This window comes from Orcinus orca, chromosome 17 (assembly GCF_937001465.1).
Source record: "Orcinus orca chromosome 17, mOrcOrc1.1, whole genome shotgun sequence".
NCBI lineage: Eukaryota > Metazoa > Chordata > Mammalia > Artiodactyla > Delphinidae > Orcinus > Orcinus orca.
In genome coordinates this window covers 51,389,584-51,414,494 of record NC_064575.1, presented here as the reverse complement: position 1 = coordinate 51,414,494, position 24,911 = coordinate 51,389,584, and the positions used below count along the sequence as shown (strand labels likewise).

The window sequence follows — 24,911 nt, the reverse complement described above, 5'->3', positions numbered from 1 at the left end:
GAATGGCATGCCTTTACTGCTGTTTCTTCTTTTGTTTTTTTCTATAGAGGGACTAGGCGAGTTCTCTAACCTCTCACCACTGCCTATCCACCCACCTCTCCCTCTGAAGTCCTTTCTCCTATCTTATGAATGTAACTACACCATTGTTTGGGAGCAAATTAGAATTAGGTGCTGACATTATTAAGACTGCGTTGAGATTCTTATGACTTTTTGACAGCTGTGACATGTAGTACAGTATGATTATACCTGTTATACCTTTTTTCCTCAGAGTTAATAATTGCCCAGTTTCTTTCTTTCTTTCTTTTTTTTTTTTTTTTTTTTTGCTTATTGTTTCTCTATACAGATCCCTGACTCATCTCCTGTTATCCACCAGAACTGGAAATCTCCTCTTAACTCTGAATGTATCAGGTATTCTACCTGTTCCCTCTTTTCCTCAGAGACATCCTTCCAGATGCCTTTTGCCCTCCTCTTCTGAAATGGACTGGTTGCTTTCTACCTGAACTATCCTAATGTATATCATTAACCAAAACAGAAAAATTATAAAACAAAGTTGTTTGGTGGTTTTCCTCATACTTGTATAGTGTCACTGAAAGCCCTTTATATGTAAAAATTAAAACGCACACACCAGCTATGTGTGATAGGATCTCTATTTAATCTGTTTGCTTTGCAGCAGTGAGAATGACCATTAAAATCAGAATATCACACTTTTTCCATTGAATTTCTTAATTTACTGTAGTCTTCACTGTTTTCTTATAATCATGGAAATGAACATCAGTAAGGTGACTCCCCTGTCACATTTAAATATATTCTGGTAACGTGATGGAGATTATATTTTGAAAAATGTTGGTGCTCATGAATGCGTGCCTTTGTTGACTGCTTGACCTTATACTGTTCAGAGATAGTAGCACACATTTTAAGCTCCAACAGGGCAGGGATTCGACTGTTTTATTCACTCGACACCTAGTAGATGTTTTATGAATGTTTGTTAAATGAATGAATGTTTCTTCTGTGGATGAAATTTGCTTCAACAACATATCTCTATTCATTTTTTGGTGCATGCAGCATCACTGTGTTTGCCAACTGCATCGAAATCCAATGGGTGTCTTCTTTTAGTATGCTCTTGTGTCATACGCTTCTAGCTTAGGCTGCAAATCATTTATAAAGTGTAACATAAAGAGATGTATTGAGTCCTTGAATAAGTTCAACTGTATTAATTCTAATTTCTGAAAACCAATATTCATCCATCACACTTATGCATATGTTGTTAAACTGTTAATGGCATAATTTTTCATGGCCAGCTAACTTCATTCCTATACTTATCCTACTGTCATTTCTCATATTTTTAACTCTCCCCATTTAGGAGCCAACTCTGGCAAAAGGAGACTATCAAGGGAGAGGAAACACAATTATAGTTGGACACTTAAGGAAATTCACCTGTAGTACATTTTATTTTGATAATTGGTTACAAATGCCAATTTGTTAAAAAAAAAAACTTACTATTTTTTCTCATTCCCAACCTTAACAAAATAGAAGGCTATAAGGATTATTCATTGAAAATATTTCTTGGCTAAATATTTGAGTAATGTGGAAATCCAGTTCAAATAAGAGACATTTTTTTTCTCCTTTTAAAATATCAAAGCTGTTTAAAACTCAAGTGTAAAAATTAATCAAGCATTGCAAGTATCTGGTATTTGTATAAACCAGCCAAACAAATTGGGTTTCATGGTCTAACCAGGCCCATTATTTTTCTGACATGCGGCTAAGGTAAGAAACCTTCAAAGAATTCCATGATGTCCCATAGTAAGCTTTGATTCACCTCCTCTTACACCTTGGCCTAAAAGGGGACTTGGTAAACTCTGATCTGTGGGCCAAATCCTGTCCATCACCTGTGTTTTTAAAGTAAGTTTTATTGGAACACAGCCCTGCTCCTTTCATTTACATATATCCATAGCTGTGTTTGCTAAAACAACAATTAAGTAGCTTGTAACTATCTGGTCCTTTTCAGGAAAAGTTTGCAAACCCACGCTCTAAACAGGAAAATAACCAAGCATGCAAACTTAAAGCTAGCATTTATTGTCTTAATTTTTTCTTTTTCTTTTCCTTTGACTTTTAAATGCTAGATGAGAGGGTTTTTTTTTTTTTTTTTTTTTTTTCCTTTTTTCTAAAAAGGAAAGGTTTAGGGAGAAAATTCCAGTAGTGTAAAACCACTTCCAAACATTTAAATACATGTGCATCAGAAAGCTGTCCTGGAACTTTTGATATTACAGTGTTGACCCCTCTTGTCTTTTACCACAGGGGGCTATATTAAATGTTGATGATGCTGCCACTCGGCTCCATCTTTTAAATCGATCAGCTTTAAGATCTGTGCAAGCACAGGCTAGGACACCACGTTTTCAGAAAGAACAAGTTTCAACATTTTCTCCTTGGGGAGAAGTTTTGACACCTATAGCGAGTTCTTCTGTTACTCACTTAAGTAGTAAACAGGAAGAATACGTTAAGGTGAGTATCATAAGTTATTAAATATTTACAGAGTTTGAAATAAAGCAATTCTCTATGCGAAAATGGAAGATTTAGTTTGTGTGCTTTTACTACAGGTTGCCAAAACACTTTTTATTGATGAAGCATTAAAACCTTGCCCAAGGTGCCAATCCCCTGCTAAGTACCAGCCTTATAAGAAAAGGGGACTATGTAGCAGCACAGCCTGTGGTTTTGACTTTTGTGTGTTATGTTTGTGTGCTTATCATGGGTCTGAAGAATGTAGTAGAGGAGCAGCAAAGCCAAGAAATAGAAAAGATGCTCTTCCAGGAAGTGCCCAGAGTAAGCGGAATTTAAAACGCCTCTAAAGAGACTTCACATATAAAAGAAGGACATTTTGTTTGGCTTAAAATTATGAATATTTTGAAAGCATGCAAGTCTTCCCATCAATGACAGATGATGATTTATTTCCTACTTTGTATATATTGTGATCCATGTCATTGTATGTTTTCTTTAAAGTAGTGAGCTTTGAAAAAATCTTATTTTACAATGTCATTTTTACTCATTTTAATAATTTAGTGTTTTTAAATAAAGAATTTTCAGTGTTATATATATGTATTTAACTGTTTCATGTAACATTTAAAAATTGTGCATTTCATCACTATGTGTTGAAATGTTCTTCGATTACTTTTCAAAAGTAGTTTTCCAAATAGTATTAAAAATTCTGAACTTGAGATAGATGGCCTTATAGATTTCAAAATCTTTGAATATTTGACTGAAATGAAATGTAAATAAAATGTTTTCAGAAGTTCTGTTGAATTTATAATCTCAATCTTTCTCTTAATTTAATTAATGTCATATTTGGGCAGACTTCTGGTTAAATAAAATTTACTTAATATTGATAACTAAGATGTAAAAAGTAAATTATTAGATATATGTGGTTATTCACCATGAGAGTCTTAGGTAATAAACACCCAGAAGTCACACGTAAGTTTCCTTTACCTTGTTACACATGAAATTGTCAGTAGTGCAATGTAGAAATCTGGAATCCTATCTCTGGTCCATGAGGAGGCACTTTGTATATTGCAGTCACATTGCCCTCTCAGTGTGTCACATTTGTCATCTTATGGTTGCTCAGTCCATTAAGAAAGTAGTATTTTATTTCACTCTGGTGGTGAAAAAGAAGATTTTACCACATTTAGTTTTAGAAATCAATAATCTACATGTGTTCCTCTCTACTGAAGGAACTGTTAAACGATGGAAGTTCAATTAAAAAAAAAATTTCTGGCTTTAAATTGGGATGAGTATTGTAATAAAGTCAATATGAGTGAAATAGTATAAGGACTTAATACCACATATTTAAATGAGTTTACAATAAAAATAAAACTTTCTGAAGACAAAAGATCAGAGTAGAAATTCAAAAGTTAATGAGTGAAGCTAATTCCAAGCTTCTTATTGGTAGGTTTTACATTTGTGATGAGTTCAAGAGGTAGGTAGGTTAACTGGAAGAAAATCATATGGTATTCATGAATAACTTTATTAAAGTCTCCAGATATCCAGAAAATAATCATCATTATTCTAATTGTTGTAAATTATTATGTATTATAGTAACTGGCTGGTGCAGCTACCCTAGCCATATGTTCCAATAGCGTCCTGTGCTTCCTCTGTCGTGGCACTTAGTTTCACTTTGCTTAACTTGTTTTTTAATTTTCTTTCCTCATGAGACTGTAAGCTCTGTGAAGGCCTGTCATATTTGATTTAAATACCGTTGTATCCCTAACACCTAGCCTGGTACCAGGCAAGTAGCAGGTGCTCAGTAAATATTTATTGAATGAGTGGATTTTTTTTAGTGCTATCAGTGTTAACTTTTTATCCAAGTAAACCATTATAATGCTATCCTAATAATTTGTTAATTTTTAATGCTTGATTTCATGGATTAATGCTTGATTACATGAAAAAGTAGAATCTAAATGATTTCTTAAATTGATTTTAAACGTGTAATCTAATCAATAGATTTGTTTGGTCTACTCACTCTTTTAGCTGATTTTTCTATAACTAGCTAGGGTGTAATGCAAGGAATACTAGCCCAGGAATCAAAAAGCCTGGGTTGGTATCCTGAACTACTTACTAGCTGTGCCCTTATGCAAGTCACTTATTGATTCTGAGTATATTTCTTTAACTACAAATAAGGGAAGTTAAAAGAAATGATGTATTGTGAAATTACCCTGTTAACACCAATCAGTGTTACTACACGTTTGGCTGTATGTGAATACAATAAAGTGAAATAACATTTGTGGGGATAGAGCATATGATCTTAATATCATTAACACTATGCTGAATGAAACTGTAAAGTCAACCTCTAACCTGCTTGTGAAAATTGTTTGGTTGGAAAAAAAATTCAACAAACAATTAATTGAGCATTTGCTATGTCCAGGCACTGTTTTAAGTCCTTTACATGAGTTAACTCATTTATTCCTCAAAGCGACTCTGTAATGCAGTTATCATTCCTTTTTTTTTAATCAGGAAACCAAGAATCAGGTTAAATAATCTAAAATCACACAGATAGCAAGTGTGGGGAGCCAGGATTCTAGCAGAGGTAGTCTGCCACTTGTATGTGACAAAACTCTTTGCAGAACCCTTGTTGATAAATTCAAGATGCATATAATTACCATGTCTTTAATGGAAGATTGTTTTGCCATTTAAGAAAAATCTTTTGGTATACCAGGAAAAAAATTCTAAGTTAGAACAATTATGCCTGAATAGAGTAGTTCCTTAGCTCATGAGTGGCTTAAACAACTATCTCATTTGATAAACTAAATGAACTGCATGAATACAATTATCTTGAGAACTCAGTTCCAGAGGAAGGCCACTGGTTCCATCCCAAGGTCTGTGTAATCTAAAGATACAAGGCATGAAGACAAGAATAAGTATTACCACATTCCAGTAATGACTACATTCTTATAGGTTCTGATTATTGTGTGAGAGTAAGTAATAAGAAGAAGCTCACCGATCATTTCTTGATGGGACTACTCAGTTCCCAAGAAGATTCCAAAACAAGAGGAATGATTAAATTTGGCACTTTATTCTTCTGTTTCACTTCTTAATGAAGACATTAGGAAAATAATTAGTATTAATTCTGGGGAAAACCAATAAATTCTTTACCTTCTACTGATTTAGGATAACAGTCTCTCTGTCGTTTCCCCCTACTGTGTGCCCCCCTTGCAGCCTTGCTAGCAAGTGGGCAAGAATATTCTATTTGACTTCTACTTGATTCCAGGAATGACGGATATGTTTTTATTTTGACCCCCTAGTTTGGAAAAAAAATGGTGATAAACTTGTGATAAGTCATATAAAGTGAAACAACACTTTAAGAGCTATCTGATCATTTTATTATAGCATTTCTATGGGCGAAAATAATAGATTTTAAAATCTATTCCAGCTATTTTAAAGGCTTAATAAGGTCTTATGGAATTCTTAGCAATAATTTAATGGTAGAAGTACTACTGAGAAAACATTTTTTTTTTTTTTTTTTTGCTGTACGCGGGCCTCTCACTGTGGTGGCCTCTCCCGTTGCGGAGCACAGGCTCCAGACGCGCAGGCTCAGCGGCCATGGCTCACGGGCCCAGCCGCTCAGCGCCGGACCGGGGCACGAACACGTGTACCCTGCATCGGCAGGCGGATTCTTAACCACTGCGCCACCAGGGAAGCCCGAGAAAACATTTTTGATACTTATGTAGCACTGCGTAAAGCTAAGTTTTTTTTGTTACCTTTCCTCAATTTACGACACAAAGCAAAACCGTCAAAAATTTATGACTGAAAAAACTACTGAACATTTCTACATTTGATCTCTTATGTTCCTGGTTTGCATTAAGTTACTTATATGGATTTATTTTAAATTGTGTCTCTTAAAAATAGTATATTAAAAGATGGAAATACCCATTATTATTGTTTCTGTGTGGAGGAGGGTAAATATTTCAAAGCTCACACTAAACATTCCACAAGGGGGCACCAAAGACTCATTTATGGTGATTTTGGCTCACCTTCAAAAAAAAGTAAATTTAGCTTTTATATATTTGATATTGATGTGGTGTGACACTGCCAGATAGGGGAAATGTTCCTTGACTTAATTTTTAAAGGGTATATAGAATAAATTTTGGTAATAGTTATTATTAAGAGTTGGTAATTAAAATACTTTAGCTGACTTGCAAGAGTGTACTGTTTTCCGGGATGACTTTTAGCAGAACACCTTGTTGGCGGCTGGGTCCGTAACTTGGCCATCTGTGTTCTCTTGCCCAATGGCTCTGCCATGCTGGCTCCTTCATCACAGACTGTGGAGCCAGAGGAGTGGAAGGAGCAGTAGAAACATGGAGGTGAGTGCTGATTATGAATGCTGATGGCATGCTACCAATTTTTTCCCTCTGGAATTCTCATTTCTGCAGAAAGATGGTGCTGGTTCAGGTCATAATCACATCCTGCCTAGATTCTGCTCAATGCCTCCTAACAGGTCTCTTTGCTTCTACTTTCTGCCCATCTGACTCTGTCCTAGTGTCCATTGCCAGGTTACTTGTACTAAAACATGGCTCCAATTATGTTGCTTCCTATTAAAGATGTGGCAGAATTTAGGATCTCCTAATGGTCCTAACTTTCTAGCAATCTCTCCCACCATTCCACTCTGTACACTTTCTTCCAGCCAAATCAGACTCCCTTACTGTTTTCTAAACTCCCCCTGTGCTTTCTCCTGCTTCTTCTCTCTCTTGCCACTCTAAATCCCATCAAATCCAGCTAATCCTTAGTTTCTTTCCATGAATCATTTTCTTTTTTTTTTTAACATCTTTACTGGAGTATAATTGCTTTACAATGGTGTGTTAGTTTCTGCTTTAAAACAAAGTGAATCAGGTGTACATATACATATATCCCCATATCTCTTAAACCAAACAAATAAGAAACCCACTCATTGTGTGTGGTGACATTGGTCTGCACCTTGCTTTTTCCTTATCTCTTTTCCTTATCTATCACTGATACAGAGCTGCCTCATTCTTTTCACTAGCTGCCTGTGGTTGTACCATAATAGAACCCAAACCCGTCCAGATGGACAAATAGGTTGTTACTGAGCTTTTAGTCTTTGTTTTCTTTTTTTTAATTTTTTAATTTATTTTTTTATACAGCAGGTTCTTATTAGTCATCAATTTTATACACATCAGTGTATACATGTCAATCCCAATCGCCCAATTCATCACAACACCACCCCCACCGCCCCGCTGCTTTCCCCCCTTGGTGTCCATACGTTTGTTCTCTACATCTGTGTCTCAATTTCGGCTCTGCAAACCTGTTAATCTGTACAATTTTTCTTTTTTTTTTTGAATTTTCAACATTTATTTATTTATTTTTTACATCTTTATTAGAGTATAGTTACTTTACAATGGTGTGTTAGTTTCTGCTTTATAACAAAGTGAATCAATTATACATATACATATGTTCCCATATCTCTTCCCTCTTGCATCTCCCTCCCTCCCACCCCTCTAGGTGGTCACAAAGCACCGAGCTGATCTCCCTGTGCTGTGCGGCTGCTTCCCACTACCTATCTATTTTACATTTGGTAGTGTATATGTGTCCATGCCACTCTCTCGCTTTGTCCTAGCTTCCCCTTCCCCCACCCCATATCCTCAAGTCCATTCTCTAGTAGGTCTGTGTCTTTATTCCTGTCTTACCCCTAGGTTCTTCATGACCTTTTTTTCCCTTAAATTCCATATACATGTGTTAGCATACGTTATTTGTCTTTCTCTTTCTGACTTACTTCACTCTGTATGACAGACTCTAGGTCCATCCACCTCATTACAAATAGCTCAATTTCGTTTCTTTTTATGGTTGAGTAATATTCCATTGTATATATGTGCCACATCTTCTTTATCCCTTCATCCGATGATGGACACTTAGGTTGTTTCCATCTCCTGGCTATTGTAAATAGAGCTGCAATGAACATTTTGGTACATGACTCTTTTGAATTATGGTTTTCTCAGGGCATATGCCCAGTAGTGGGATTGCTGGGTCATATGTTAGTTCTATTTGTAGTTTTTAAGGAACTGCCATACTGTTCTCCATAGTGGCTGTACCAATTCACATTCCCACCAGCAGAGCAAGAGTGTTCCCTTTTCTCCACACCCTCTCCAGCATTTATTGTGTCTAGATTTTTTGATGATGGCCATTCTGACTGGTGTGAGATGATATCTCATTGTAGTTTTGATTTGCATTTCTCTAATGATTAATGATGTTGAGCATTCTTTCATGTGTTTGTTGGCAGTCTGTATATCTTCTTTGGAGAAATGTCTATTTAGGTCTTCTGCCCATTTTTGGATTGGGTTGTTTGTTTTTTTGTTATTGAGCTGCATGAGCTGCATGTAAATTTTGGAGATTAATCCTTTGTCAGTTGCTTCATTTGCAAATATTTTCTCCCATTCTGAGGGTTGTCTTTTGGTCTTGTTTATGTTTTCCTTTGCTGTGCAAAAGCTTTGAAGTTTCATTAGGTCCCATTTGTTTATTTTTGCTTTTATTTCCATTTCTCTAGGAGGTGGGTCAAAAAGGATCTTGCTGTGATTTATGTCACAGAGTGCTCTGCCTATGTTTTCCTCTAAGAGTTTTATAGTGTCCGGACCTACGCTTAGGTCTCTAAAACATTTTAAGTTTATTTTTGTGTATGGTGTTAGGGAGTGTTCTAATTTCATTCTTTTACATGTAGCTGTCCAGTTTTCCAAGCACCACTTATTGAAGAGACTGTCTTTTCTCCATTGTATATCCTGGCCTCCTTTGTCATAGATTAGTTGACCATAGGTGCGTGGGTTTGCCTCTGGGCTTTCTATCTTGTTCCATTGATCTATGGTTCTGTTTTTGTGCCAGTACCATATTGTCTTGATTACTGTAGCTTTGAGTATAGCCTGAAGTCAGGGAGCCTGATTCCTCCAGCTGCATTTTTCTTTCTCAAGATTGCTTTGGCTATTTGGGGTCTTTTGTGTTTCCATACAAATTGTGAAATTTTTTGTTCTACTTCTGTGAAAAATGCCACTGGTAGTTTGATAGGGATTGCATGGAATCTGTAGATTGCTTTGGGTAGTATAGTCATTTTCACAATATTGATTCTTCCAATCCAAGAACATGGTATATCTCTCCAATTGTTTGTATCATCTTTAATTTCTTTCATCAGTGTCTTATAGTTTTCAGCATACAGATCTTTTGTCTCCCTAGGTAGGTTTATTCCTAGGTATTTTATTCTTTTTGTTGCCATGGTAAATGGGAGTGTTTCCTTAATTTCTCTTTCAGATTTTTCATCACTGGTGTATAGGAATGCAAAAGATTTCTGTGCATTAATTTTGTATCCTGCAACTTTACCAAATTCATTGATTAGATCTAGTAGTTTTCTGGTGGCATCTTTAGGATTCTCTATGTATAGTATCATATCATCTGCAAACAGTGACAGTTTTACTCATTCTTTTCCAATTTGTATTCCTTTTATTTCTTTTTCTTCTCTGATTGCCGTGGCTAGGACTTCCAAAACTATGTTGAATAATAGTGGTAAGGGTGGACATCCTTGTCTCGTTCCTGATATTAGAGGAAATGCTTTCAGTTTTTCACCATTGAGAATGATGTTTGCTGTGGGTTTGTTGTATATGACCTTTATTATGTTGAGGTAGGTTTCCCTATGCCCACTTTCTGGAGAGTTTTTATCATAAATGGGTGTTGAATTTTGTGAAAAGCTTTTTCTGCAAGTATTGAGATGATCATATGGTTTTTCTTCTTCAATTTGTTAATATGGTGTATCACATTGATTGATTTGCATATACTGAAGAATCCTTGCATCCCTGGGATAAATCCCACTTGATCATGGTGTATGATCCTTTTAATGTGTCATTGGATTCTGTTTCCTGGTATTTTGTTGAGGATTTTGTGTCTATGTTCATCAGTGATATTGGTCTGTAATTTTCTTTTTTGTGTTATGTCTTTGTCTGGCTTTGGTATCAGTGTGATCCTGGCTGCATAGAATGAGCTTGGGAATGTTCCTCCCTCTGCAATTTTTTGGAAGACTTTGAGAAGGATGGGTGTTGGCTCTTCTCTAAATGTTTGACAGAATTCACCTGTGAAGCCATCTGGTCCTGGACTTTTGTTTGTTGGAAGATTTTTAATCACAGTTTTAATTTCATTACTTATGATTGGTCTGTTCATATTTTCTGTTTCTTCCTGGTTCAGTCTTGGAAAGTTATACCTTTCTAAGAATCTGTCCATTTCTTCCAGGTTGTCCATTTTATTGGCACAGAGTTGCTTGTAGTAGTCTCTTAGGATGCTCTGTATTTCTGTGGTGTCTGTTGTAACTTCTCCTTTTTCATTTCTAATTTTATTGATTTGAGTTCTGTCCCTCTTTTTCTTGATGAGTCTGGCTAATGGTTTATCAATTTTGTTTATCTTCTCAAAGAACCAGCTTTTAGTTTTATTGATCTTTGCTATTGTTTTTTTGTTTCTATTTCATTTATTTCTGCTCTGATCTTTATGATTTCTTTCCTTCTGCTAACTTTGGGTTTTGTTTGTTCTTCTTTCTCTAGTCCCTTTAGGTGTAAGGTTAGATTAATTATTCGAGATTTTCCTTGTTTCTTGTGGTAGGCTTGTATAGCTATAAACTTCCTTCTTAGAACTGATTTTGCTGCATCCCATAGGTTTTGGATCGTCGTGTTTTCATTGTCATTTGTCTCTAGGTATTTTTTGATTTCCTCTTTCATTTCTTCAGTGATCTCTTGGTTATTTAGTAACGTATTGTTTAGCCTCCATGTGTTTGTGTTTTTTACGTTTTTTCCCCTGTAATTCATTTCTAGTCTCATAGCTTTGTGGTCAGAAAAGATGCTTGATATGGTTTCAATTTTCTTAAACTTACTGAGGCTTGATTTGTGAGCCAAGATGTGATCTATCCTGGAGAATGTTCCATGTGCACTTGAGAAGAAAGTGTAATCTGCTGTTTTTGGATGGAATGTCCTATAAATAACAATTAAATCTATCTGGTCTATTGTGTCATTTAAAGCTTCTGTTTCCTTACTAAATTTCAGTTTGGATTTTCTGTCCATTGGTGTAAGTGAGGTGTTGAAGTCCCCCACTATTATTGTGTTACTGTCGATTTCCTCTTTTATAGCTGTTAGCAGTTGCCTTATGTATTGAGGTGCTCCTATGTTGGGTGCATATATATTTATAGTTGTTATCTCTTCTTCTTGGATTGATCCCTTGATCATTATGTAGTGTCCTTCCTTGTTTCTTGTAACATTCTTTATTTTAAAGTCTATTTTATCTGATACGAGTATTGCTATTCCAGCTTTCTTTTGATTTCCATTTGCATGCAATGTCTTTTTCCATCCCCTCACTTTCAGTCCGTATGTGTCCCTAGGTCTGAAGTGGGTCTCTTGTAGACAGCCTATATTTGTGTCTTGTTTTTGTATCCATTCAGCAAGCCTGTGTCTTTTGGTTGGAGCATTTAATCAATTCACATTTAAGGTAATTATCGATATGTATGTTCCTATGACCATCTTCTTAGTTGTTTTGTGTTTGTTTTTGTAGGCCCTTTTCTTCACTTAGAGAAGTTCTTTTAGCATTTGTTGTAGAGCTGGTTTGGTGGTGCTGAATTCTCTTAACTTTTGCTTGTCTGTAAAGCTTTTGATTTCTCCATCGAATCTGAATGAGATCCTTGCCGGGTAGAGTAATCTTGGTTGTAGGTTCTTCCCTTTCATCACTTTAAGTATATCATGCCACTCCTTTCTGGCTTGTAGAATTTCTGCTGAGAAATCAGCTTTTAGCCTTATGGGAGTTCCCTTGTATGTTATTTGTCATTTTTCCCTTGCTGCTTTCAATAATTTTTCTTTATGTTTAAGTTTTGCCAGTTTGATTACTATGTGTCTTGGCATATTTCTCCTTGGGTTTATCCTGTATGGGACTCACTGCGCTTCCTGCACTTGGGTGGCAATTTCCTTTCCCATGTTAGGGAAGTTTTTGACTATAATCTCTTCAAATATTTCCTCTGTCCTTTCTCTCTCTCTTCTCCTTCTGGGACCCCTATAATGCGAATGTTGTTGCATTTAATGTTGTCCCAGAGGTCTCTTAGACTTTCTTCATTTCTTTTCATTCTTCTTTATTCTGTTCCACAGCAGTGAATTCCACCATTCTGTCTTCCAGGTCACTTATCCGTTATTCTGCCTCAGTTATTCTGCTATTGATTCCTTCTAGTATAGTTTTCATTTCAGTTATTTTATTGTTCATCTCTGTTTGTTTCTTTAATTCTTCTAGGTCTTTGTTAAACATTTCTTGCATCTTCTCGATCTTTGCCTCCGTTGTTTTTCTGAAGTCCTGGATGACCTTCACTCTCATTATTCTGAATTCTTTTTCTGGAGCATTGCCTATCTCCACTTCATTTAATTGTTTTTCTGGGGTTTTATCTTGTTCCTTCATCTGGTACATTGCCCACTGCCTTTTCATCTTATCTGTCTTTCTGTGAATGTGGTTTTTGTCCCACAGGCTGCAGGATTGTAGTTCTTGCTTCTGCTGTACGCCCTCTGGTGTATGAGGCTACGTAAGAGGCTTGTGCAAGATTCCTGATGGGAGGGACTGGTGGAGGGTAGAGCTGACTGTTGCTGTCGTGGGCAGAGCTCAGTAAAACTTTAATCCGCTTGACTGCTGATGGTTGGGGCTGGGTTCCCTGCCTGTTGGTTGTTTGGCCTGAGGCAACCCAACAGTGGAACCTACCTGGGCTCGTTGGTGGGGCTAATGGCAGACTCTGTGAGGGCTCATGCCAAGGAGTACTTCCCAGAACTTCTGCTGCCAGTGTCCTTGTCCCCACAGTGAGCCACAGCCACCCCCCACCTCTGCAGGAGACCCTCCAACACTAGCAGGTAGGTCTGGTTCAGTCTCTCCTGGGGTCACTGCTCCTTCCCCTGGGTCCCGATGCGCACACTACTTTGTGTGTGCCCTCCAAGAGTGGAGTCTCTGTTTTCCCCAATCCTGTCGAAGTCCTGCAATCAAATCCCATTAGCCTTCAAAGTCTGATTCTCTAGGAATTCCTCCTCCCGTTGCCAGACCCCTAGTTTGGGAAGCCTGATGTGGGGCTCAGAACCTTCACTCCAGTGGGTGAACTTCTGTGGTATAAGTGTTCTCCAGTCTGTGAGTCACCCACCCAGCAGTAATGGGATTTGATTTTACTGTGATTGCGCCCCTCCTACCTTCTCATTGTGGCCTCTCCTTTGTCTTTGGATGTGGGGTATCTTTTTTGGTGAGTTCAGTGTCTTCCTGTCGATGACTGTCCAGCAGCTAGTTGTGATTCTGGTGTTCTCGCAAGAGGCAGTGAGAGCACGTCCTTCTACTCCACTATCTAGGTTCAGGGCTCCCATGAATCATTTTCTGATCTCTCCAACAAGACAAAATTCTTACCTTCTTTGAATCTAGTGTTTTTTGTGTGTTTTTTTAAAATTTAATTAATTTATTTATTTACTTATTTTTGGCTGTGTTGGGTCTTCGTTTCTGTGTGTGGGCTTTCTCTAGTTGCAGCAAGCAAGGGCCACTCTTCATCGCGGTGCATGGGCCTCTCACTGTCGTGGCCTCTCTTGTTGTGGAGCACAAGTTCCAGACACGCAGGCTCAGTAGTGGCTCACGGGCGTAGTTCTCCACGGCATGTGGGATCCTCCCAGACCAGGGCTCGAACCAGTGTCCCCTGCATTGGCAGGAAGATTCTCAACCACTGTACCACCAGGGAAGCCGAGATCTAGTGTTTATTCATACCTTTCTTACGGTATTTATGGCATGTTTTATTTGTATTAAATTCTTGTTTTCCACCATTAGCAAGTTCCTTAAAAGCAGAATTGTTTTATTCACCTCTCTGCCTCATTTAGCAGAATGTCTTGTGCATGATAGATGATGCAGCAAGTATTAATTGAATTGCTGAATTAATAATGATTATCACGATATGATAATGATTCATATGATAATGATATATAATAGTTATGATGAATGAGAATTAAGATATGCATGCATGTATGTGTATATACATACACATATGTTAGGTGTTTAAGGGCAGAGGATTTTGGCCTTTAGGGTTGAAATATGCATCACTTTATGATTAAGTGGTATATTACTACATGCAGAAAGTAAACAATACATTCCAATTTTTATGGGCTAGGGTGGCAAAGATATTTAATTTTTTTGTGTGTTGTTATTCAAGAGAGGGAAGTATATGTTCAAAACATAGTACTTAAAAAAATTATTTATTTATTTATTTATTTATGGCTGCGTCAGGTCTTCATTGCTGCATGCAGGCTTTCTTTACTTTTTATTTATTTATTTATTTTCCCAGGCTTTCTTTAGTTGCAGTGAGCAGGGGCTACTCTTCTTTGCGGTGTGCGGGCTTTTTATTGTGGTGGCTTCTCTTGTTGCGGAGCACGGGCTCTAGGCATGCGGGCTTCAGTAGTTGTGGCATGTGAGCTCAGTAGTTGTGGCTCACGGGCTCTAGAGTGCAGGCTCAGTAGTTGTGGCACATGGGCTTAGTTGCTCCACGCCATGTGGGATCTTCCCCGATCAGGGCTCAAACCCGTGTCCTCTGCATTGTCAGGTGGGTTCTTAACCACTGTGCCACCAGGGGAGCCCTATAGTACTTGTTTTAAAGGAAAAAAGTATTTTATTTCTTTTTTTTCTCCAGCTTTGTTGGGGTAGAATTGACATATAACATCATGTAAGTTTAAGTTGTACAACATGTTATTCTGATACACTTATATATTGCAAAATGATTACCACCATACTATTAGCTAACATCTCCATCCCATCACATAATTACTACTTCTTTTTTTGTTGGTGAGAACATTTAAGATTTACTCTCTTAGCAACTTTCTTTTTTTAAAAAATTAATTAATTAACTTATGTTTTATTTTTGGCTGTGTTGGGTCTTTGTTGCTGCACGCAGGCTTTCTCTAGTTGCGGCGAGCGGGGGCTACTCTTTGTTGCTGTGCGTGGGCTTCTCATTGTGGTGGCTTCTCTTGTTGTGGAGCACGGGCTCTCGGCGCATGGGCTTCAGTAGTTGTGGCACTCAGGCTCAGTAGTTGTGGTGCACGGGCTCAGTTGCTCCACGGCGTGTGGGATCTTCCCGGATCAGGGCTCAAACCTGTGTCCCCTGCATTGGCAGGTGGATTTTTAACCACTGAGCCACCAGTGAAGTCCCTCTTAGCAACTTTCAAGTATATAATACAGTATTATTAGCTATAATCACCATGCTGTACATTAGATCCCCAGAACTTGTTAATCTTAGATTAACTGAATGTAATTTTATTTCTTTAATGTTTTCATGTGGTTTGGTAAATATTAATGACTTGAAGCTTATTTGGGTGTCACCTGAGGAGAGCTGAATGATCTTATATGTTTAAAATAAATATTTTAATAATAATAAACTCATGGGTTAAGAAAAATTATGATCTGGGTGATCTTATTGAAGTACACATCTTGAGTGTGTCTCTCATTTGTTTAAAATCTTAATTGAATTGATGAATTAATAATAATTGGTTACCATATAAGATAAATTTTATCCAAATCTGTTTTCTTTTTCAGCTGATATCAAATAAATTTATCCAAATCTCAGTTTACTCTTTAAGCTGATATGCTAGAGTACTTCGAATATAGTTGTTTGCTTTTGAGAGGGTTGAAACTGAGCCACTGCCCCTTTCATACTCCCTTTGCTCCAGCCCTCTAACCAGTATCCCTCTCCCATGGCAATGCTGCTTTCTCCTTCGGATTGTCATTCTCTCTCTTCCCCTCTGCCTCACTCCTGTTTGCCTTTTAAAACTCTGCTCAGTGGATACCAGGGCTGATCACCTTCCCCCCACTCCCTGGCTGGTTATGTCACTCTCTGGAGACCCTTTGTATCTGTGTTCTCATAGCATTTATCAGAACTTTTATGCTTTCCTTGTTAGCCAGTGAAGTCCTCTGACCTGTGTCTGAGTCCCCAGTACTTAGTCTAGTCCCTAAGCACCGAATAGAAGTTCACTGTTTGCCAAAAGTCTTCCGTGCCACCTCTCCTATGCCTAGCCTGGGTTAGGTATACATGGGATGCCCTGGGGCGCAGAGAGCGGGAGCTCTGTGTCATTGTTGAAAACGAGGGGCTGTCAAGACTGCTGTCATGAAAGGCCTCTTTTTCCCTTATTCTCTGCTGCCAGGGAAATGTACACCTGCTGCCACTCTCCTTTTGTACTGACACAGAGGATAATCTGCGCTCATTTTCAAGTTACTTTGTAAGTGCTTTTGAATTGTTTCACGAGGAGTGTAAATGTGCCAAGGGCAGGGGCTGTTCTTTCTTACCACTCTCTAGTGCTCTAGAGTCTACTAGTATAATCAGAGACACAGTAAATGTTGACTAAATGGGCTGTGGAATCCTGAGACAGTGACCTCAGTTTAAAATATTTATAGATCTTTATTGTTGGTGGCTAATTTTTAATTTGGCCAGGAAGTGAACCATGTATATTACAGACATTATCTCATTATATTCAGAGCAATGCTATGAGAGTGGTACCATTATTATTTTCTTTTTTTTCCCCTTTCAGATAAGGCTTAGAAGAGTTTAAAATTGTGTTCATCCCCACTAGTGAATTTAGGGCTGAAGTTATTTAAAATGATGGCTGTTTGACTCCAGATATTTAGACTTGGCTTTCTGCCTGCTCATACTAACCTGAGTAGTATCCCTCTCCTATGGCAGCAAACCTTTGGTTCTCCTGCTCCCTGATTATTAGAGAATCACTTGCTGTTGGTTTGGCTTCAGGTAAGGAGATAGGAAATTCAAGCTAATGGACATTTTATTTTTCCTGATCATTGATGCCTGACTGGCAGATCAAAAATTAAGATCGGGTTTCCCTGGTGGCGCAGTGGTTGAGAGTCTGCCTGACAATCCAGGGGACACGGGTTTGTGCCTCGGTCCGGGAAGATCCCACATGCCGCGGAGCGGCTGGGCCCATGAGCCATGGCCACTGAGCCTGCGCGTCCGGAGCCTGTGCTCCGCAACGGGAGAGGCCACAACAGCGAAAGCCCCGTGTACCACAAAAAAAAAAAAAAAATTAAGATCTTCCAGCAATCCCACTCCTGGGCATATATCCAGAAAAGAGGAAAGCTCTAATTTGAAAAGATAATGCACCCCAATGTTCATAGTGGCACTATTTACAATAGCCAAGACATGGAAGCAACCTAAGTATCCATCAACAGATGAATGTATAAAGAAGATGTGGTACACACACACACACACACACACACACACACACACACACACACACACACAATGGAATATTACTCAGCCATAAAAAAGAATGAAATAATGCCTTTTGCAGCAACATGCATGGACCTAGAGATGATCATACTAAGTGAAATAAGTCAGACAAAGACAAGTATTATGTGATATGTGGAATCTAAAAAACAGTACAAATGAACTTATTTACAAAACAGAAACAGACTCACAGACATGGAAAACAAACTTTTGGTTACCAAAGGGGAAGGGGGGGAGGGATAATTTGGGAGTATGGGATGTACACTACCATATATAAAATAGATAAACAAGAAGGATTTACTGTATAGCACAGGGAGCTATATTCAGTGTCTTGTAATAAACTATAATGGAAAAGAATAAAATATATGTATATACACATATATGTATAACCGAATCACTTTGCCGTACACCTGAAACTAATATAATACTGTAAATTAACTATACTTCAATTTTTAAAAATTAAGAGATCTTTTATTTTGACCAATCTACTAATGTTCTTATAACTTTTTTAAAAAGACTTTTTTAGAGCAGTTTTAGGTTCACAGCAAAATTAAGAGGAAGTTACAGAGATTTCCCATAGACTCCCTGTCCCCACACTTGCATAGCCACCCCATTATCAACATCCCCACCAGAGCGGTACATTTGCTGTAATCATTTGATGAATCTACATATACCATTATAATCACCCAAAGTCCATAGTTTACCTTAGGTAGGGTTCACTCTTGGTGGTGTACATTCTGTGGGTTTGGACAAATGTATAATGACTTGTATCCACCATTATAGTATCATACAGAGTAGTGCCACTGCCCTAAAAATCCTTGGTGCTCTGCCTATTCACCTCTCTCTCCACTAACCTCTGGCAACCACCCATCTTTTTACTGTCTCCATAGTTTTCCCGTTTCCAGAATGTCATGTAGTTGGAATCATACGGTATGTAACCTTTTTCAGGTTGGCTTTTTACTTAGTAATGTGCATTTAAGGTACTTCCATGTTTTTTTGTGGCTTGATAGCTCATTTCTTTTTAGCACTGAGTAATATTCCATTGTCTGCATGTACCAGAGTTTATCTATCTACCGAAGGGCATCTTAGTTGCTTCCAAGTTTTGCCAATTATGAATAAAGCTGCTATAAACATCCATGTGAAGGTTTTTGTGTGGACATAAGTTTTCAACTCCTTTGGGTAAATATCAAGGAGCACAATTGTTGGATCATATGGTAAGAGTATGTTTAGTTTTATAAGAAAACACCAAACTGTCTTCCAAAGTGGCTATAACATTTTGCCATCTCACCAGCAATGTCGTGGTTAGTTCCTGTTGGTCCACATCCTCACCAGCATTTGGTGTTGTCAGTGTTTGGATTTTGACCTTTTGAAAAGGTCTGTAGTGGTATCTTATTGTTGTTTTATTTTATAACTTCCAATAATAAAATCTTTATTTCTTCATTAAATATAATTCACTAATTTAACACATATTTATTGAGCATTTACTATATCATGGCAGGTTTTGTTCTAGGTCCTGGGCCTGCAGGAGAGCCCCACACAGGTCCAAAAATCCCTTAGAGCTCAAATTCATTTTTAAGAAAAAGTAGAGGAGGGGAGAAAAAAAAGGAGGAGAAAAAGAAAAAAATAATGTATTCTCTATTTGTAAAAATTACAAAACCCTAGAGCAATATTAGAGTTTTAAAACTTTAGGGAAGCATTAAAAAACTGAATTATCTCATCAGTTTGTCAAAGAAACAAAGTAATGTAATGGAATATATTAACCATCAGAATAAATCTAAACCAGCAGGTCCAGAGGGTAGTTATCTTGAATAAGTTAAGAAATTGCCTAATGAATGTATTAAACTAATTATGTTCCTTCTTCAAAAAATTATTAAACTGTTAAATGAAAAAATTAAAAAAAGAATGCTGTTTTCTAGTTAAATGTGATACGGAGTATATGTAGTTGTTATCCAGTATTGATATGTAATTTCACAAAAAGGAAAGAATCAGTGATTATCAAAAAGAAAATGTAAAGAAACAATATGTAAATGTTATAACTGCCGCAACTGCAGTTATTTTAGGGATTGGAATGGGGGATGGTATTGTATATCATCAGATGTTGAGTTGCCATCCAGCTACTAGGAAAAACATTCTACTGCATTATCCTGTCATTTTGATTCATTTATTCATGAATAAAAATGATTCATGTAAAAATTAAGGATATAGTTTAGCTATGTGGAAATAAGTGAAAACAACCCAAATGAGAACAAGCAAAGGCTATTTATTCAGAGCTTGTTTTAGCAAAGGAGTCAGCCACCATCATTTGCATGTGGCGGTGGCTCAAAGGCAGGCAAGAGAGTGGGAAAGCTGTATAGTGAAAAGGAGGGAGAACTTCAGGTATGCTCTGACTGGAGTTTGTTAACAGGGGAGGCTGGAAGTGGGCTATCTAGAATCCAACAGGCGTCCTATGTTACTAGTTAGGGAAGCATATTTGGTTTTCTCTGATTCGTCCTGAGTTGGAAGTGAGGGCAAAAACGAGAGAAACTGGCAGCTACTGAAGAAGTCCTGACCATTTGGGGCTTATTGCTGCAGAAGTTGTGGCTTGGCTTCCCAGGCTGGTTGCTACAGAGGTTATTAAAGTTCTGTTGTCATATATGGTCTGGCCATTGTCCATTTGTACAGTCAGACTTTCTATTAAATATCCCATTACTATTAAATATCCCATATATTTAATTACTATTAAATATCCCATTAAATATCCCTTTCTATTAAATATCCCATTATATCCCATATAAATATCCCATTAAATATCCCATAATTATCAAAAATTAAAATCACAATGGTAATATGAATTTCATCCCGTTGATGCTATTCCTGTTCACATTTAGAAAGGTTTGGAACTAGGCTTAAGTTTGACTCTACCACACCAAACCCAAGGAAGGACCAATATGTTTAAATCACTAAACAGGTAGGATGCCTGAAAAATCTGCTTTTGATCGTCAAGGAGAGATCTACACATACACTGCAGTCTCTCCAGCAGTACCTGTGAGAATCATTGGATAAATCCCTGTAGCTTCTCACCCTGAGCAGGTTACAAAGAGTAGCCCTCATGCAAATTAATCCTTGCAATTCAGATCAGCCCTTGTGACTTTTGGTTTATGATTCATATTTGGAGACCTGATCATTTTTCTTTGTCTACAGCACCTTTACATGATATCACTCCTGTCCTGTTCCGCAGTTGCATCAGTTTTATGCTCTCCAAGATTCCCCCCAATTGACTTTAGGTGTACTACAAAGTCTATGTTTTAGTAAGTCTATCCCAAATACATCCTTCAAATTCTCTACTAATATGTCCAGAATCAGAAGAGAATAAACAAAAACTTAATTCCATTTATGTAGATATAGGTCTTATTACAAACTTGTGGTTTTGAACTGCCTAGGTTTCTCAACAATGGTATAGACTAGTAGTAAAAAAAAAAAAAAAAAAAGGCCTTTTTGGAAATACTAGCTAGTTTGGGGAGCAGAAACATAATAAAATGTGTTAAAAGTAAGTAAAACACAGTCATCAGGGAAATACAAATCAAAACCACAAAGAGATACCACTTCACACCCAGTAGGATGGCTAGAATCAAAAAGACAGATGATAACAAGTGTGAGTGAAGCTGTGGTAAAATCAGAACCCTCATCCACTGCTGGTGGTAATATAAGATGGTACAGCCAATTTGGAAAATAGTCTTGTAGTTCCTTAAAAATTAAACAGGGTTGCCAAACAAACATAGAATTACCATATTACCTAGCAATTTCACTCCTAGGTATATATCCAAGAGAAATGAAAACATGTCCACACAAAGACCTGTACACAAACGCTCATAGCAGCATTATTCATAATAGCTAAAAAGTAGAAATGATCCAAATGACTATCAACTGATGAATGGACAAATTGTGGCATAGCCATACAATTGAATATTATTCAGCAACAAAAAGGAATGAAGAACTGATTCATGCCACAACATGGATGAATCTTAAAAACATTATGCTAAGTGAAAGAAACCTGTCACAAAAGACCAACATGTGGTGTGATTCCGTTTATATGAAATGTCCAGAATAGGCAAATATATAGAGACAGAAGGTAGATTAGTGGGTGCATAGGGTTTGGGTGGGGATGGGATAATAGGGGTGACAGCTAAGAGTATGAGGTTTCTTTGAGGTGATGAAAATGTTCTAAAATTGATTGTGGTGATGGTTGCACAACTCTGAATATACTAAAAACCACTGAATCATACAGTTTAAATAGGTGAATTTTATGATATGTGAATTCCATCTCAATAAAACTGTTACCAAAAAAAAATCATCGAAACATTAGAATATCTTCTTATCTAAGCATTTGGGTTCAAGTAACTGCCTCTATGATTCTTACGCTGTTTTTCTAAATCTCTAATGAGATTATTTTTAGTGAGAAAAGCTGCCTAGCCTGGTTGTTAGAGCAAAGGCTTTGGATGAGACAGGCCTGGATCAGTTGGTGGTTTCAACACTTTCAGGCTTTGTTTGTCTTTGAGCAAATTTTATAGATCCAAGTCTCAGTTTCTTAAATTGTTGAGGATAATATCAATCTCCCATGGTTATGGTTATTATTAGAGGCCCACAGCATGTGCAATAAGTGTTAGCCACACTTAATGTGAAAACAAATTATTGACTTCTCATCAGTATGGCTACCTAAAACAGGAATTAACATATCTTGTCTGTGAGCAGGGCAGAATGACTGCAATGGAGAGATGTTTCAACAAATATGTACTGAGCAGTGGCACTCAGTAGTGGGTGCTGGGTGGTTAAAAGAACATGAATCTCCTTCACCCCCAGGAGTTTACTGTCTGGTGAGTGGCACTGAGAGTAGAGGGTATCCCTTTAAGACATGAGTTTGTACTAACTACATAGGAGTAAGAGGGAGAGGTCAATGAAAGGAGCTCACGTGAAGGTATTCTGGAGATGACACTCAAGCTGAGTATTGAAGAATGAGAAAATTTAGCCTGATAAAGAAAGGCCAGAAGGGCTTCCCTGGTGACAGAAAAATGGTGCAAGGAAATGCCTGAAAAGCCCGTTTGTATGTCAACTCTTAAATTTATATCTCCCAAATTCCAGGCTTCTATATCAACTGCAAACTCAAAATCTTTGCTTTGGATGGCTAATAGGCTTCTTAACCTCTTTCCTACCTGTGTTCCTCTCACAGCTTTCTCCATCTCCAATGATTGCAACTCCATCCTCCCGGCTGCTCATGGCAAAAAACTTGGAATTATTCTCAACTACTTTCATTCCAACATCCACTTTGTCAGGGAATCATCTTGGCCCTACCTTTAAATATATGCAGAATCCATGAGTCCATCTCAAACCTGCTACTACCCTGCTCTGAGCCACCCGCTCTTGCCTGCTACTACCTGGCCCATCTGCATTCGCTATACAGCACCCAGAGTGATCATTTTCAAATAAAAGTAAAATTGTGGTACTTCTTTGTTCAAACTCCTATAGCTTGTGTTTCACTCAGAATGAAAGCCAGAGTCCTTACGAGGGCCAACAAAGCCATTGCTGATTTGTTCCCTCACGCATCCCCTTCCTGTTCTCCTCACTAGTCTCCCTTGATTTCATTTGGCCTGCTGATTCTGTTTGGCCAAGGTAGTGGTTTATTGCTTTATTTTTTTGTCTTTGCCTATGTACTGCTGAAGAGGAAATAAATATAACTAAGCAGGTGTTACGTTTTCTTGCAGTACCAGCACCCCTTGTCTTACTCCTTGTTTGCTTAAGCACTCACACACCTGCAGGCCCTAGGAGGCAAATGTGGAGCCACTGAGGGTTTCAAGTAGGTCAGATTTGCAATTGGATAATTTTGCTTTCAGCATGGAGAATGGACTCAAGGGGAACTCCACTGGAAGCAACGGCCGAGAGACAAGTTAGGAAGTATTTTACAGCAGTCCAAATGGCAGCCTGTGCTAGGACTCTGGTTGTTAGTGGGAAAGGAGAGAAGATTCCAGATTCCAGAAATACTTCAAGGTAGAATTGGCAGGACCTAGTGCTTGGGTGAATATGGTGTTTCTGGCTTGAGTCACTTGGTGGAAGAAGGTATCGCTTACTGAATATGGGATTTATGTAAGAAGATGAAATTTGAAAATAAGAAATGGGAAAAAATGTGAATTTCCCTTTGGACATTTTGATTTGGGAGCATCCAAGAAGAGCTACCACGGGTAGAAACTGGATTTAGGATTCTCAGGTTCAGGGGGAGAGGTCTGGGCTGGAACTCTGAGTTAGCCACGACGTTGCTAGAAACGCTCACTTTTTCCTAATTAGAGGTATTGTTTTTCTTTTTTCAAATTTCACTCTTCACTTAAACTCCTCTATCATAACTTTTCCGGGAACATACACTATGGGCAACCTCAGTATATTGTCCCCTCTTCATGATTCCTTCGGTAATTTTAAAATCTTAGCTATCTTGAGAATTTGGCTGCCCTAACCGATTGGAGGAAAAGTGTGAGGAAAATCTGGTTCCTAAAGCACGTGAGTATTTAACTTTTTATACAGGCATTCATAGAACTGAACGCGCTCAAGAGCTGTGTGTGGCGAGTACTCCCCCTCCTTCGGTATCTAGAAAACTCTTCCGTTCCTTCCTCGTCTTCCCAGGACTAGCCAGAGGGCCCTCCATCCCCGCACCCGCTCGGAGCCGGTCTTTTCTTACTGTGGACGGTGTGGGCGGAGCTTGTGCGGGAGCTTGTGCGGGGAGAGCAGGCCTGAGCAGCAGTCACCACAGGAACGAGACCCCAGCTAGTTCGGGCTCTGAGGGCGATGCGTCTCCAGGGCCCTAGCGGTGGCAGCGCCGGGGTCTGGGTGCCCGTCGTTCCGCAGCCGTTGGCGGCGGGGCCGGCCCCTGGCCCGAAGGAGGACGGGCGGGGTCAGACAGCGTACCTTCCTCGGCCCCGGGGGGCCCGAAAGGCGCGTGACTGCCCGCTGCTCGGCGCCCGCATTGTCTCAGCTCCATAGCAACTCGGGCCGGGCGGGGCCAGAGCGGCCGGCGTAGTCCGGGGCCGCGCGCCGCTCCGCGTCGTCATCCGTTCCCGCACGGGTGACGGGGGCGCGGGCAGCGGCGGCGGCATGACCGAGAGGCGGCTCACCGCCG

At 38.5% G+C, this 24,911-nt stretch overlaps 2 protein-coding genes and 1 long non-coding RNA gene across 6 annotated transcripts in view; 2 read left to right on the top strand and 1 right to left on the bottom strand.

Annotated features, from left to right (window-relative positions):
• FBXO43 (F-box protein 43) overlaps positions 1-3,287 on the top strand; it is an 8,902-nt gene extending 5,615 nt beyond the window's left edge. The window contains exons 3-4 of the mRNA XM_033438202.2: positions 2,296-2,499; positions 2,595-3,287. Of these exons, the coding sequence (XP_033294093.1) occupies positions 2,296-2,499; positions 2,595-2,843 (453 nt within the window). The 3' untranslated portion in view covers positions 2,844-3,287. The remainder of the gene's footprint in view (positions 1-2,295; positions 2,500-2,594) is intronic.
• LOC125961610 (uncharacterized) lies at positions 541-24,550 on the bottom strand. 3 transcript variants are annotated; one of them, XR_007472503.1, is made up of 3 exons: positions 22,963-23,031; positions 3,478-3,643; positions 541-1,145 (listed from the first exon to the last, which is right to left on the bottom strand). It is a non-coding gene; the product is annotated as an uncharacterized LOC125961610 (long non-coding RNA). The 3 variants fall into 3 exon arrangements; XR_007472505.1 differs by lacking the exons at positions 541-1,145; positions 3,478-3,643; positions 22,963-23,031 and adding exons at positions 5,236-5,371; positions 5,483-5,574; positions 24,474-24,550; XR_007472504.1 differs by lacking the exons at positions 541-1,145; positions 3,478-3,643 and adding exons at positions 5,236-5,371; positions 5,483-5,574 and having other exon boundaries at positions 22,963-23,061.
• Positions 24,481-24,911, top strand: part of RGS22 (regulator of G protein signaling 22) — a 181,628-nt gene continuing 181,197 nt past the window's right edge. For both annotated transcript variants that reach the window (XM_049700216.1, XM_049700215.1), the window contains exon 1: positions 24,481-24,911. In XM_049700216.1, the coding sequence (XP_049556173.1) occupies positions 24,887-24,911 (25 nt within the window). In that variant the 5' untranslated portion in view covers positions 24,481-24,886.